Consider the following 14715-nt stretch of genomic DNA (forward strand, 5'->3'; position numbering starts at 1 on the left):
AAGATCCCCCAGAGTGACCAAACTGGCAAGGGCCACCCCATGTTTCCCACTGGCTTCAGCACCCCAGGATCCCAAGCCTTAGGTGACAGGCCTGGCACTCACCCTCCCTGCGAAAGGTGGGATTTGTTGCCATACACCATGGGCAGGACAGCAATCAGCCGAGCGGGGCCAGACATCGGGCACGCCGTACCCTGGGCTCAGGCACAGCCCACACACCCAGAAAGGCACCGGTGGCTGAGCCTCACCTGAGGAGCAAGGCGCAGAGCTGGGAGAGAAGGTCTTGCTGTTGCGGAGGGCAGACTGGCTCCGCGGGCAGCGGGGGCTCCGGGAGCTGACAGTCACCACCTTCCCTGGTGGGGTAGCCAACTGCTCTTCCTGGGCGGGCCTCACGGAAGCCGCGGAGCTGGCGTTCCCTTCTGGAGCCTGGGACAGAAACGGGCCACAACCAAAGTTAACTCAGCCTGGGTGAAGGCAGTGGGTCTCCCTCCAGCCTGAGGTGCTCACGCTGCCGGAGGGACCACGGCAGGGCGGCGACACGAACTCCTCTTTTTAAAAGCCTGCGCAAGGGACGTCCAGGTGGCTCAGCGGTTAAGCCTCTGTCTTGGGCCCAGGGTGTGATCCCAGGGTGCCAGGATCGAGTCCCGCATCAGGGTCCCTGCATGGAGTCTGCTTCTCCCTCTGCCTGTATCTCTCTGCCTCCCCCTGTGTCTCTCATGCATAAATAAATAAAATCTTTAAAAAAAATAAAAACAAAAAAAATTAAAAGCCTGCTCAAGAGGACCGCAGTGGACTCTCCTGATTGTGAGTCAGAGGAAGGAAATACAGACTTAATTTCTAGAATTAAACAAAGCTGTAGTCAAAAAAGTCCTCTGCTGAGTCAAAGTGCTAACCTCAGGGATCCTGCAGGCCCCTGGCTCAGCTGTAGCTGAGTGTGAGGAACCCTGCCACAGGGACAACCCATTCCACCCCACCTCTGTCCTCATCCCGGTGACCCCTCCCCAGTCTCCACAGCGCCCGCCATCAGGGCTCCCCCAGGGCCAACCTTCCCCTGCTTTCGGCACCACCTCGCCCGCTCTGCTTGCTCAGTGCCCAGTCCTGACCCACCTCTTCCTTTCCGAGGGACCTCTGCCCCTGCCCCGCCTGCTATCATGTCCTACTTAGCTTATTCAGTGTCACCATCCAACGGGGCCCCCTGCACACCTAGCAGCCTCTTGCAAGGTCCTGCTTGTCCAGAGGCCTGGGCGTGGGCTGCACTTGCTCGACAGTGCTCCGCCCCTACAAAGGGGCCTCTGCCTCCGGCCAGCCGGCCCATCTTTCACCTTTCACACAAGGGCTCAGGCCTCTGCCCAGTGGTTCTCAGGGCTGAGATGCATCACAATCAGCCGGGGGGGGGGGGGGGGGGGGGGGAGAGAGAGAGAGAGAGAGAGAGAGAGAGAGAGAGGGCGCGCGCGCGCGTGTGTGTGTGTGTGTGTGTGTGTGTCCCCACAGCCTCTAGGTCCCAAGAACTTGCATCTCTCCTGAGTCCCTGGGTGGCGCAGAAGCTGCTGCTGGGGCCCCACTCTAGGGCATGGCTCTGAGCAGCCTGCTTTGAATTCTCAGCAGTATTTCCAAGCTGCTAGCCCTCCTCTCTCAGTCGAGGCCAAGGCCAGTGTCTGCGTCCCCTGCTTCCACCTCCTGTAGGGCTCTGGACCTGCTCCTGTCCATCCAGTTTCCTCTCCTCCAGAAGCCTCACTCTAAAAAGTTTTTAAGATTTTATTTATTCATGAGACACAGAAAGAGAGAAAGGCAAAGAAACAGACAGAGGGAGAAGCAGGCTCCCTATGGGGAGCCCAACGTGGGACTCGATCCCAGGACCCCAGGGTCACACCCTGGGCTGAAGGTGGCGCTAAACCGCTGAGCCACTTGGCCTGCCCTCTAAAACGTTTTCTTTTTTCTTTTCCTTTTTTTTTTTTAAAGATTTACTTATTTATGATAGACATAGAGAGAGAGAGAGAAAGGCAGAGACACAGGAGGAGGGAGAAGCAGGCTCCACACTGGGAGCCTGACACGGGACTCAATCCTGGGACTCCAGGATCGCGTCCTGGGCCAAAGGCAGGCGCTAAACCGCTGAGCCACCCAGGGACCCCCTCTAAAACGTTTTCTCTACCCACTTGCCCCAACGCTGCCCATGCCTGCCTGCAGGTCGCCAGCTTCCACAGCACTCAATCTAAAGGCCACTGCTCACCCCTCGGCTGCCTCTGCAGCTTCCAGCCAGGTCCCATCATGCCATGACAGCCATCTCCCTCGTGTCCCCATGTGCTCTGCTGAGCACCTGTCTATGGCAAAGGCAGCACAGGGATGCAGCCAGGAAGGGTATAGAAAAGCCCTGCAGGAGGCACGGTGAGGGCCACCTGTCCAGAAGTGGCAGGTGTGCTGCGCAGATGTGACCCGGCAGCCCCATCCCATCCCCCAGGGTCCGCACAGCCCCATCCTGTCCCCCAAGCTCCACTCTCTCCTGGCAACTATGTGCCGCTCCCTCGGCCGCTCCTCTGGGAACCTGTGAAGCCCTGCACTCCCCAGCGCCAAGCACACATGGCAACTTAGGAGCTCCTGCTTCAGATGCCATCTTCTCGTCCCAGGAAAGCTCACTGGGGTTTCTCTTGTAGGGGGCAACCTCTGCCCTGTTTCTGACCAGACACCCCAGGAGAAGTCATAGCCACTCCCCAGGCTTAGGGACCAGCCACCACGGAGGTCCCTAAGGAGCTCCAGAGCCCTTCATCTGTGCCCTCACCACTCCACTCCCTGCCCTGAAGCTGTGCCATCATCCTCCCACAATGGCCACCCTAAAGCACAAAGGACATTGTCATTCCCTCTGTTGAAACCTGCAATGTTCCTGCCTGGCTCCCGGCCATGGCTACTGCATTGCCTCTGCACACGCTGTCCCTCTGGCCAGCAAGAGAGAGCTTAGCATAACTGAAGCCTGGCAAGGAATGGGTTCTTGGTCACAGTTGTCCTTGGAGCCTCATGTGAGCCACGTGGGACAGAGCCCATGCCTGCGGCGAACCAGAACCCTCGTTACCAAGCCCAGCTTGAGATAAGGAAGCGTGGCCTGCCTGGTCACCCGGTCCCTCCCTCCCTCCCCCTGGACCCAGTTGCTCTGCTGAGAGACTTCAGACTGGGCCAGACTTCCCTTGGGGCGCCAGCAGGGCTATGCTCGAGCTTCACTCACCAGCCTGGGGTTGACCTCGGTGGAGATGAGCCTCAGGAGGCAGCTGAGGAGGCGCTGCTTGTGGAAGGTGGAGGGTGGGGCGGCAGGGCAGGGGCCCTGGGCCTGCCCGCCGGGGGTCTGGCCCTCAGGACCCAGCACAGCCAGCCAGTCATACTCCAGCTGGAGCTTGTTTGGTTTGCCCATCATGAGGTAGACTTCGGCCAGCGTCAGGCTTTCGGAGGTCTGCAGGTTCCAGCCTTCCTCGCGGAGCTGCTGGGCTAGCCGGCTGGCGGGGACATCTTTAGGAGGCTTGGCGGCAGGCTGTCCCTGAGGCGGGGGATCCGAGGGGTTCACCTTCTCCTGGGGCTCCTCTGCAGGTGCCTCTGATGAGTCTTTAGTGCAAACATCTGGCTGGAGCCCGGGGCCAGGCTGAGGCTCAGGACCTGGTGGGGCACGGACGGGGGATGGCGCCCCAGCCCGAGCGAGGTCGACCACCTCTGCACTGCCGGGGACGCGAGTCTCTGGGGAGGCGCAGCCTGAGGGCCGCAAGTCTGCACAGCGGCACTGCTCAGGGACGATGAGGTCCTGACAGGACTTCATGTAGCGCGGGAAGGGATCAAGGAGGGAGAGCTCATCCTCCAGCTCTGGGAGCTGGCCGCAGGCGCACGTCACATCCGCAGGCTCTCGGGTGAGGCCGTCCCTGCCCTCTGCAGGAGCAGCTGTGGGGGTCTTCTCAAGCCGCCCCCCAGCATCTTGGAGCCCAGTGGGCAGCCTGTCTGGAGTGTCTAGACTGCCAAGGCTCGGGGCGGCCCCCTCCCCAGGGGCACTTTCGGGGGAACTCTCTCCAGAGCTCTGTGAGGCATCGGTGGAAGGAGGGGGTCGTCCCGGGCCCTTGCCCTCGGTGCCACCCCGAGGACACTTCACCTGGCCCCTGGCCGTGCCCTGCCCGCTCTGGATGCCCAAGATCTGGGCCGGAGGCAATGTGTGGGCATCCTTGGAGCCCTGCTTGCACCGGCCACCCTCCTGCCAGTGCACCGTGCAGAAGGCCTTGGAGTGCACGACTCGGGCCACTCCCGGCAGTGGCGTCAGCGTGCAACTCTCTCCAGGGAACAGGTGCAAGGCCACCTTCTCCTGCGACGGCTCTGGAAGTGAGTGCTGCAGCTGCCGATCCTCGAGTGTCTTCCGCTGGGACCTCAGTCAAGGAGCAGCCACAGGAGTGGGCCCTGCTGTGTGCCACTGGGCCACAGACAGAGCGTGAGCCAGGCACTTCCTCTACCAACCAGCACCCTGCCGGCTGGGATGGCAGGCTGAGAGGCAGCCAAGGACACGAGAAGTTTGGGGCCATCTGTGCTTGTTTTACTAAACCTGCTGATAGGGACGCCTCGCGTGCTCCCTAACCTACCACATAGGCCAGACAGTGGCCACTTGCAGCTTAGGGAGCCGGAAGGGACTCCCACCCGAACCCCAGAAGACAGAGGACTGCAAGTTTGGTTCTGGTTCCATGCCACTTCATGGGACTGACTGCACTCAGGACAGAGAAACAAGACCTATCCTTAAGCAGCAGGTGCTCTGGGGTAGGGGCAAGGCCACGTGAGTAGGAAAAGGATACAATCCGCACCTCATGGAGCGCCCACTTCTGTTTCAGGAACTCGATGAGGCTGGAGACCTTTCGGTGGAGCTCCACAATCATCCTGCAGAGAAACCACAGGCAGGACGGGCGGCTGTTACACAGGGAGGGAACGTCCTGAGGAGCAGCATGAGGCTGAAGCAGCAAGAGGACCGAAGGCCATGGATGGTGGAGGGAGCGTTCAAGGAGGGGCCGGAGGCACAGGGCCCCAGCAGGACCACTGATTCCTTGTCTCAAAAATTAGTCCTTTAAATGGAGTGAACTAGAGATTCGCGTGAAGCTGTAAGAAAAGAAGAGAGCCCCCCCCCGCCCCCATGCCCCTTCTGCATAGTAAAAGATCTCCACCAGGATGTGGACAGCGGTACAACCAACTGCCCTACCCTCAGTACCCTGTGGACCAGGACTGGCCTTAATTAACACTGAGAAAATTTAAATCCACGTGGAAACCAGGCGTCCTGATGGAGACAAACCTTAAGAACACGAGGCTCGGGGAGAGCAGCTGACAGAAGAGCAGAAGAGCCACACTCTACGCGAACTGCCTACAACAGGCAGGCCTAGAGATGGACAGCAGACGCAGAGGAGGCTGGGAGCGGGGAGCGAGGGCTTAGTGGATGCGAGGTTTCCTTTCGGGGTGACGGGAAGCTCTGGAGCCAGAGGGGGAAATTCTACAACACCCTGTGAAGGTGCCCAGGGCCCTGAGTTCGACACCTTAAAATGACACATGGTTAATTCTAAGTTACAAGAATTTTACCTCAATCAAAAAAGATGTCTAAATGAAAAACGGTCCACACCCTCTGTGGTGTCCTGTGTATAAGTCAGACATAAATATTCAGGGAGGTGGGGAGAGAGGAGTGGAAGGGCTTTTGAAGGTAAAGACGAGAGAAAGAATCTGTAGCCATAACCTGCCAACCATGACATCCTTTTGCTTCCTGTGCTCGGCCTGAGAGCCCTGCCGGAGTGGGACCCCTTGGGCTGAGGGCCACCACGACAGTTACCTGAGCCTCGGGTTCTGGGCCAGGCTCTGCACGCGGGCCCAGGCGTGGTTGTTCCTTGGCTGCAGCTCTACTGGGACCTTCAGGGGCAGGCGCACTGGCTTCTGGTCCTCTTCATCACTCAAGCCTACGACAAGAAGGGGCCATGAGAGCCTGGCACCCGTGAACCTTAACGTAGGACGCAAGCGCCTTGCCACACAAATAACAGAATCTACGAGAAGCTCTGGGCAAATAGCCCCATGAGCGACAGCAAGGCTGGCAGAGAAGCCCACAGGGATCCATGCTCTCAAGAAGGAATGCCAACATGGCTGCTTGGGATCTACAAGCCAGAGCCACCGGCCAGGCCACGGGAGCCCACAGAGACCTGCTCATCACAATGACACTCTGTCTGAACATGCCGTAGCTTCTGAGCTAAACTTGACTGCCTCAGGGTACACATGGTGTGACAAGGAGTTTCGAGTCCAGGTGCTGCCAACGAGCAGGACCAGATGAAGCGGACTCAGAGCCACTGTGAGGGCAGCCGCAGGAGGCAACGCCCCCGCCATCCCCACGTCCGTGATCACATACCATCCGGGTCACAGAGCTTCTTCAGAGCACGGCACATGGGCGCTTTGATCCGTAGGTTTCTTCCTTTGTAGCGCACGGTGGTGGCCCTGGGAAAGGAGTTTTGTGGAAACAGTGAGGCCTCTAGGTGAACGGCCACTCCCTGCCCCGCACATATGAGCAACCAGTGTGCCTGATACACGGAGAACCTGACAGATGAAGGCCCTGGCACAGGGTCCCCACGAAGCTCCTGGGCTCACAGGCAGCTGTGCAGAGGGAGGCCACACCGTAATTCTGAAGTCCCACTACTTTCCTGCCCATGCCTCACGCTGCAAAGAGGATGCCAGTCCTTCACGGACGCATGCCCGCCCCCTGGCAAGTCGCGTGGCACCTCCTGCTGTCCATCCCCTGGAAAGTCCACTGTGCGGGAGCCCGCATCGAATGTCGAATGCATGCCTTCTCTCCTCCGCCTCCTCGAGGTCCCTCAAGAGCAAACTGTCTGAGCCCTCCTGGAGGTGGCCACTAACCCCCATCACCAATGTCCCGTGGCTCCTCTGTAAGCCACACCAGTGGCACCCGACGGAGTACCGGCCACTTGCAGCTAGCAGACACAATGTGCCACTTGCTCACACTCCCCAAAACGGAGCTCAGGCAGGCCCAGGATCTGTTGCCATCGGGAGAACACTGGTACAGCCAGAACTTCACTAACGTTAGCATGACACAAACTAAAGAATTTCCATGTAACTCATGAAAATTAACACCACAAATAAAGCTCCTTTCAAAAAACACACTTCGGATGCTTTGGATCTACTCAAGAAAGGTTGGCTATTTTGAAAAACTGACAAGTTAAGTCTGGAGGAGCCCGCCAGCCTCCAGCAGTCCTAGACCCAGCTTCCACCTCCGAGGAAGCAAAGCCGCACACCCTCTCCTCCTTGGAAGGGAAACAGCTCTGATTTCCCACGGCACCAGGGTCTCAGCCCCCTCAACAGTGGATTTCACTGTGGCCCCCGGAGCGTGTTTAGAAGGCCAAGCAGGGGGTGTGACGTGCGGCAGACCAAGCTGAGGCAGTCAGGCAGCGCAGCAGGCTCACAGGAGTCCCGCATCATTGTCAACGCCTCCGTGGCAGCTGTCTCTCCGCATACCCATGAGTCCAGTCCTGGCTGAGCCTCTCCTGTGCCCGGAATTAGACACAGGACACCAGAAATGGTGCTGAGATATGGGCAGGCTGCCAAAGAGGCCAAGGGACCCCAGGAGGCCCACTCCCTGCCACTGTGTCTGGGGACATGATCACCTCAACCTCAGGGACACAGAGGCAGCGAAGTGCGGCCGTGGACGTGGGGCAGGTGGACTCGGCCCCAGCCAGTCTCCAGCAGCAGCTCCAGGGCTGGTTGGGCCTCTCTGCCCACCACTTCTTGTTGCATCTGCACCACACCAACAACACAGACCTGGGGGGGCAGGGGGTGTGTGGCCACCATGGGGCACCTGTGTTTGCGATAATCACATTTTCCGTTAAACTGCTCTTTGGTGACTTCCTTTTTTATCATTTTTTTTTCTAAGGGAAAGTGAGCAGCTCCTTTTGTATGACCAGAAAACATCCTGAGATCACGATCCCATTCCTTTACTTTCAAATGGAAGTTCTAGGAGTGCCCTGAAGCTACAGCTGCCGGGCCCAGCTCATGCTTGCTGAGAGCAGGCCTCGGGGGCCTGGCCACGGACCTGGATGTGGTCTGTGCGCCCCCATCCTCGAGCCCACCCCGGAGCTGAGCCACGGCAGGAGCACCACCAGGCTAGGCGCCCCCAGCGCATGGAGTTTAAGCAGCACCACCAGCAGAAGGCTCCCACCCTAACCCCTGATCAAGGGTCACACAGAGGACCCCATGCAACAACAACCCTCCCCCCCCCGCCGCCCACTGTTGTTGCTTTGACAGACAGGCAACAGGCTCGTTCCTCTACGTGCACGGGACTCAGGCTTTCTCTTCTGCAAAGTCATGTGCCGAGCCCAGTCAGCATGTGAGGCTGGCCTGTGAGCATCATAGTGAGGGGTGACCTCAGAGTTCTCCTCCGTCCTTTTGCTCCTGAGTCCCACGCTCTCCAACCAATGGACGTTCACAGTTAACTGAGAAAGGTCTGCATGAGAAGGATGGATGGGAAGTTGGTTAAATAAATACTCCACGGCCTTCAACAAAGGAATCTTCCACACACACCATCCTGCTTCCCCCACCTGTTTCACCTTTATGGGCCACTGGCTTTACCCTTGGAAACCAAAGTCAGCTGGCGGAAGACTGGACACATCCATCAGTGTAACGGGAGGGAAACCTGGATACAGAGCCACACAGTACCGCCTGCTGGCTTCACACAAGGGTGCAAAAGCAGCATCAGAAGGACAGTGCTTTCAATAGCTGAGACTGCAGTAAGTGGACACCTGCAGGCCACAGAGGCAAAACTCAGTGGGACCTGCCTGTCATACAACACGGATGGAAATAGCAAACCATCAAACTTTCACAAGGAAACTTGGAGCAATGCTGGACTGTGGGCGAGACCAAGGGCTCCTGGACGTCACAATGAAGTTGCGGCCCATAAAGGGAGATGGCAATGGGCCTCAGTAGGACTGAGCACTCCCGCCAGGCGACAGGCACTAGGAAGGCAGGAAAAGCCACAGACTGGGAGAAAACACTGTTGACCGCCTACCCAAGACAAAAGGCTTGTGTCTATAACAACTCTAGAACTATCCAACCTCAGTAATAAAGAAACGGGTGCAAGATCTGAGCAGGCCAGTCACCAGACAGAGGCAGATGCATGACAAGCACAAGAAAGATGCTCAATGTGGTCAGTCACCAGGGCAACACAAACCGATCCCACTTCCCACCCACGAGGATGCTCAAAACACACTCAATGCCCAGAACGGACTCTCCCTAGAAAGCTGTGTGGTAGCACCCAAAGAAGCCAGCGCAGGACCCCCTGCGCGTGTGCCCAGGTGATAGGCAACCAACACCTGGCGGCGAAGGTTTAGAGTGGCCCTGTTAACAGCCATGTTCCTTGCTGAGGAATGGATAAGCAGGCATGGGACAGCCGCAGTGGGGCCACTACCTGCAGGAAGAGGCATGAACTACGGACCCACAAGGGCCAGATCTCAAGTGAACAGCACCAGGTGGAAGACGCCAACCTCCAAAGGCCATGCACGCGTGACCCCATTTGGACGGTGCTCTGAGAAAGGCAGGAAGACAGGGCAGAGAGACCAGCCAAGGGGCTGCTGGGGCTGGGCGTGGGCGGTAACTATGAAGGGGCAGCACAAGGGAGTCTGGGGGCGACGGAGCCATCTGGATGTGGATCGGGGTGGTACACTGCTCCGTGGGCCTTCAAACTCACAACCGGAGGTGAAAAGCCATCTGGAAAGGCTGCGTGCTGTGCAATCCCCACTTGGAGACATTCTAGAAAAGGCATCTATGCAGGCAGTGAAGGGGAGAGGTCACCAGGGGCTGGGGAAGCAAGTTGGTATAACACGGGAGGCTCCTGAGGCAGGGGCCCTCTCCGGCAGGAGCCCGAACGGCAGACGCAGGACCCTGTTGTTTCTGTCCTGTCGTGGAGCACACACGAAGGTACTGAAGGCACCTGCTCAAAACCCACTTACGGATAGCGGTCTGTTCCACGGACCACAGCCCAGCAGGGCAGAAAGGGAAATGAAACCACAAGAGGACAAGTAACACTGAACATGTGTGCACACACCTGCCTGCACACAGAGCCGCCCTCCCCCAACCACCCAGAGCTGGTACAAGTGGGCACAGGCTTCGGGCAGCTCCTCCGTCGATAAATTCAAGTGAAGGGGAGAAAGGGCTGGATCTACTGCTGTTTCAACCTGATGTTTGAACTTTTTCACGATAAACTTCTCTTTTTTTAAAACATTTTATTTATTTATTCCTGAGAGACACAGAGAGAGAGAGAAAGAGAGAAGCAGAGACACAGGCAGAGAGAGAAGCAGGCTCCATGCAGGGAACCTGACGTGGGACTCGATCCCGGGACCCCAGGATCACGCCCTGGGCTGAAGGCAGGCGCTAAACCACTGAGCCACCTGGGCAGCCCATGATAAACATTTCTGAGAGATTCATAGCGACCGCCTTGCTCCTTAGACACAGAAGGGTGCTGCGAAGGACATTCCTCCATCAAAGCAGAGGGAGGAGCTGCCAGCACTCGGCGCCCCGGCACCCCGACGACCAAGCCCCAGGACCCAGCCCCCGACCCTCTGGGAGCTACAGGCTGGTCAGGGGCCTGACAGGGAGGTGCCCAGAGCACTGGGGGGGGGGGGTTGACATGCTGTCTGGCCATACATGGAGGACACGTGAGACACACACTCAGCAGAGGCTCGGGGCTGGGGCAGACTCGGACTCACAGCCGGGAGACAGGGAAGAGCCGGTCCCCTGTGGCAGAGAGGGAGCCCGGGTAAGCAGCCAGCAACCCTCCAAGGGAGGCGTGCAGTCTGGTGCCCACAGCAGCATCTGGGTGATGCTCTGAACCACCAGACGTGATGCGTCCGGAGGGGAAGGTGCAGGGAAGCAGGAGGCGAGGGCCGCTGGCCTCCAGGGGACACCACTCCTCCAGCCCGGGGCCTCACGAGCTCTGCTGGAGCTGGCTCCTATCTGTCCCTGATGCGGGAGGTCTCAGGGCCACACTGGGGGGTCTCCACAACCCTCCAAGTGCTCGGACACCATTTCATCAGGCAGCGACAGCATCCACTCCTGATGAAGCCCCGAGGGTGAAGCCACAGGTGCTACAGTTCTGGTGCCAGAAACACAGATAAACGCATTTTCGTAAGTAGACCACCACACAGCAAATGTGGTCAGCAGCCTAAAGCTAACCAGAAAGAACACCCTTCCCTCCTCTAACCAGACAGAAGCTTGCTTGTCAAATACTCGAACAGGACACAGCTGTGAAGAGCAGGGGTGCCCCAGGCACCGACCACCCCGGGGTGCTGGTGTGAGCGGGAGCCACAAACTGAGTCCCCCTGCTGTGGCCACATGTGCACCCCACTCACTTCCAAAAATAAGAACAGAGCCCCCCAAGCCCGCCCAGGAGCCAGGCTCCTCTCTGCAGCACCCTTCCGCCAGCGTGAGCGACGCTGTGACGTGCGCCCTACGGCGCAGCTCACCACGGACCTGAGGGCTTTCCAGAAGTAGGGCTGTGGGGTCAGAGGGCACGCACACTAACAGAGGGTGAGGTACGGACTCCCCTGCGCTCCTGCTGTGAGTGAACACCTTCTCGGACAGTGCTGACGCCTCTCCACCCGCAGCTGTGGGAAACGGACTGCTTCCGTCTGCCCTCCTCCTCACCCCAAGCCATGGGGGGTGGCACAGGCAGGGGTTCTGGGGAGGCTGGTGCTGGAACACTTACCCCCTTCTTGATCTGGGGGGCTAGAGGGGGCTGTGCAGGGAGGACCGGCGAATTGTCCCGCGTGGTTGTTACACTGAGCACAGCCAGGGAAGGAGGCGCACTGTGACCCTGGCTGCAACCCCATCCTCTGCGGGCTCATGTTGGGAGAACAGACACGTCCCCACACCTTCAACCTGACCTGCCCCTGTCGCCTGACCTGCCCGTCACCTGGACGTTGATGCTGCGGGGCTGAGGTCATGTCTGTCTGGCTCCTTCCTGCCTCCTTACACGGCCCTCATCAGAAGCGCCCGTGCACAGCCCACACCCCCAGAGACAGAGAACTTCTGCTGCCCTCCTTGGCTGGGTGGCTACAGAGGTCGTGGGGAATGCTGCACAGGGAGTCTCTCTCTTGTCCCCCTGGTTTTCACCCAATCACCGATCCTATCAGTCCAGACGCCTGCGCGTTGACTGCTCACAGGTGACATCCCAATACCATGTTACTAAATATTCAAAGCAAACAGGAGATGTAGACGCTCCTCCTGGATCCTCACTTGTTCAGAACCATGTTAACAGTCATGTTGCCTCCGGGCTTTACTGTGATGGCTCCTCGCGGAGACCGTGGGGACCCAGCACTGTGTGTTTCCTCGACCCTGCGGGCCCCCAGCTCAGGAGCCCTCCAACCTCCAGCAGCCCCTAATGCCAACCACCCAGCCACATTCACATGTATCAACACGCCTTCCTCACATGAGGTGAACTCTGAGGCAGGCCCGCGTGTCCTTCCAGAAACCCAGGAGGCCACCCCCCACTCTGTGTGCGGCCTCTCACAACAGGACCAACACGGGCCAAGAAAACTCACAGGTTTTCCAGCAAACCAGTCCCTGATGACCCTGAGCACAAAGAACCAGAACACTGACTCAGCCAACAAGTTAGGACTCAAGTAAAATAAAAGGTGAAAAAGGCTCCCCCCAGATCGCATCCAGGGTGGGTGCTCCGCCTCACAAGGGAGACACTAATGCCAGAAACCACCTCTGCCACGTACTCTCTGGGCTCTCGATGCAGGTCCTCAGAGGCACACAGGCAGCCCAAACAGCTCACAAGCCCAGCTTGTCCCCAAACGCTGCAGGGCCTGTGTGAGGGTAGGAAGGCGGGCACTGCCACTGCCACAGGTGAATGGGGCGTGGGGTGCACGACCAATGAGCCACCTGCTCCTAAGCATACCCACATGCCTCCAGGAGGCTCCCGTCTGCCCCAAGACACCAGTTGTGAAGGCTGCCCACACCGCCTGGCATAGCGCTGATACGTGCATCCCAGTTACCACCACGTCTGGTTCCAAACGGGGGCAGTTCACAGAAATAAACTCGTGGGAACCCAAGAGGAGCATATGTAAGGGAAGACGCTGGGGCGGAGCCAGAGCAGAAACCACACAGCCGGTGCCACCTGTCAGGAGCTCACGCCTGAGGGATGGGGACGTGCAGGCCATCCAACACCAGGCTGAGGGAGAAATGCCACCGGAGGTGCCAGAAGGCCATGTCCTGCAAATGCAGCAGAGACCAGTGAAGACTGTTCCAGGGGACAGCTAGCCTTGGACCAGCAGGGGCCTGGGGATGGCCTGAGGGTCCATCTAGGGCAAGGGGCAGAGATCTGGAGAGAGTACACCCGCTCTGGCAGGGTGAGTGGGAGGCCACGGCAGCCATCAACGTGGCAGCCACGCCGGGTGGGAAATCCATGCACACGGAATCCGCAGACTGTGGAGCAGAGGAAGGTCTGGGCCGCCCCGAGTCAGACACGTGGCTGGAGACCAGGGACCAACTACTGAGGCTGACAATGAAGGATGCCTTGAAGGCCACTCTGAAATGTGGGCCAGAGAGCAAACTAAAGTTCCACCGAGACAGTGGGAGAATGGAACACAAGGCACGTGCCATACGCCATCTCTGCCACGGGAATGGTCACTGAGCTCGGGGCAGAGCAAGCGGGAGAACCTTGAGCTCTGGACACCACGAGTGTGAGGGCAGACGGCGTCAGACCTGGCTTCACTCTAGGGGCGTGGAGCCTCGGCGGGCAGGCACAGGGAAGGGGTCAGGAGGGCAACAGGAAGGCGGAGTGTGGGCCTGCTGTGGCCAGAGAAGCCACCCACAGCCCACACGCAGGTGGGGACGGGGGCGGGAACAGGAGGTGGTGAGGGCCCTGTGGGTGCTGCCACCCTGCCAGGGAGCCCGCGGGAAGAACGAGATGGGGAGCAGCCCAGGCGATGACACCCTGCTCTCCTGGGGCTGCATGGCGCAGTCACCTTTCACTGTGGAGGTTGGGCACATTATGGACCTCGGTGAGAAAAACCACACATCTCCAGTTCTGGGCTTCGGGAAGCACGCACGCGTTCCAAAGCAACAGCGGCGCTCCACAACACAAGCCCTACTTACCCCACCTGAATGAGCTCATTCAACTTGGTCGCGTTCTTGTCGTCCATACCTTTAAATGGAAAAACAAATAAATGTGACCATGAACTCCTCAGGAGCAAGATCAGTGAAGATTTCCTGATTAACTCTCATCAATGTAGGAAGCAAATATCCTTCTCAGAAGACCCAACAAAGTCTCCCAGAACACAACCCCCCACGTTAGCTGCAGCTCCTCCCACAAAGCCTGGGCAGAGCATGCCATCCCCACCTGCATGTCCTCTCCACCCACCAAGACTTTCTCGGGGAACCACAACCTGCCTCCACGCAGCTGCTCCTGACTCCCGACCCCCACCACACCGAGCCTCTGCTCCTTCCTAGCCGCCCAGCTCAGATTCCCTTCTCAGGGTCACCACCACATGCTTCTCCTGCTGGGCTCGTGTCATCTGCTGGCCCATCGTGGTCTGCTTTGGGTCCCCAGGTTCCCAGGGTAAGTGAACAAGGACCCAAGACCATACGTGTTCACCAGAGCTGACACCATGTTCCTCTGTACCCTCCCACAGTTGCTGCTGTCCCGAAAATGTCCAAGGAAAAACGAAATTACATGTGCAAGAA

General features: G+C 58.6%; 1 protein-coding gene across 3 annotated transcripts in view; it reads right to left on the minus strand.

Moving 5' to 3' along the window:
- The window catches only part of CRAMP1 (cramped chromatin regulator homolog 1), a 55283-nt gene that overhangs the window by 15533 nt on the left and 25035 nt on the right, over nt 1–14715 (minus strand). For all 3 annotated transcript variants that reach the window (XM_049111527.1, XM_049111528.1, XM_025417034.3), the window contains 6 exons: nt 14128–14176; nt 6374–6459; nt 5810–5933; nt 4797–4878; nt 3209–4372; nt 246–423 (listed from right to left, as the gene is read on the minus strand). In XM_049111527.1, coding sequence (XP_048967484.1) covers nt 246–423; nt 3209–4372; nt 4797–4878; nt 5810–5933; nt 6374–6459; nt 14128–14176 — 1683 coding nt within the window. The remainder of the gene's footprint in view (nt 1–245; nt 424–3208; nt 4373–4796; nt 4879–5809; nt 5934–6373; nt 6460–14127; nt 14177–14715) is intronic.

The sequence above is a fragment of the Canis lupus genome, chromosome 6, assembly GCF_003254725.2.
Source record: "Canis lupus dingo isolate Sandy chromosome 6, ASM325472v2, whole genome shotgun sequence".
In the NCBI taxonomy this organism is placed as follows: domain Eukaryota; kingdom Metazoa; phylum Chordata; class Mammalia; order Carnivora; family Canidae; genus Canis; species Canis lupus.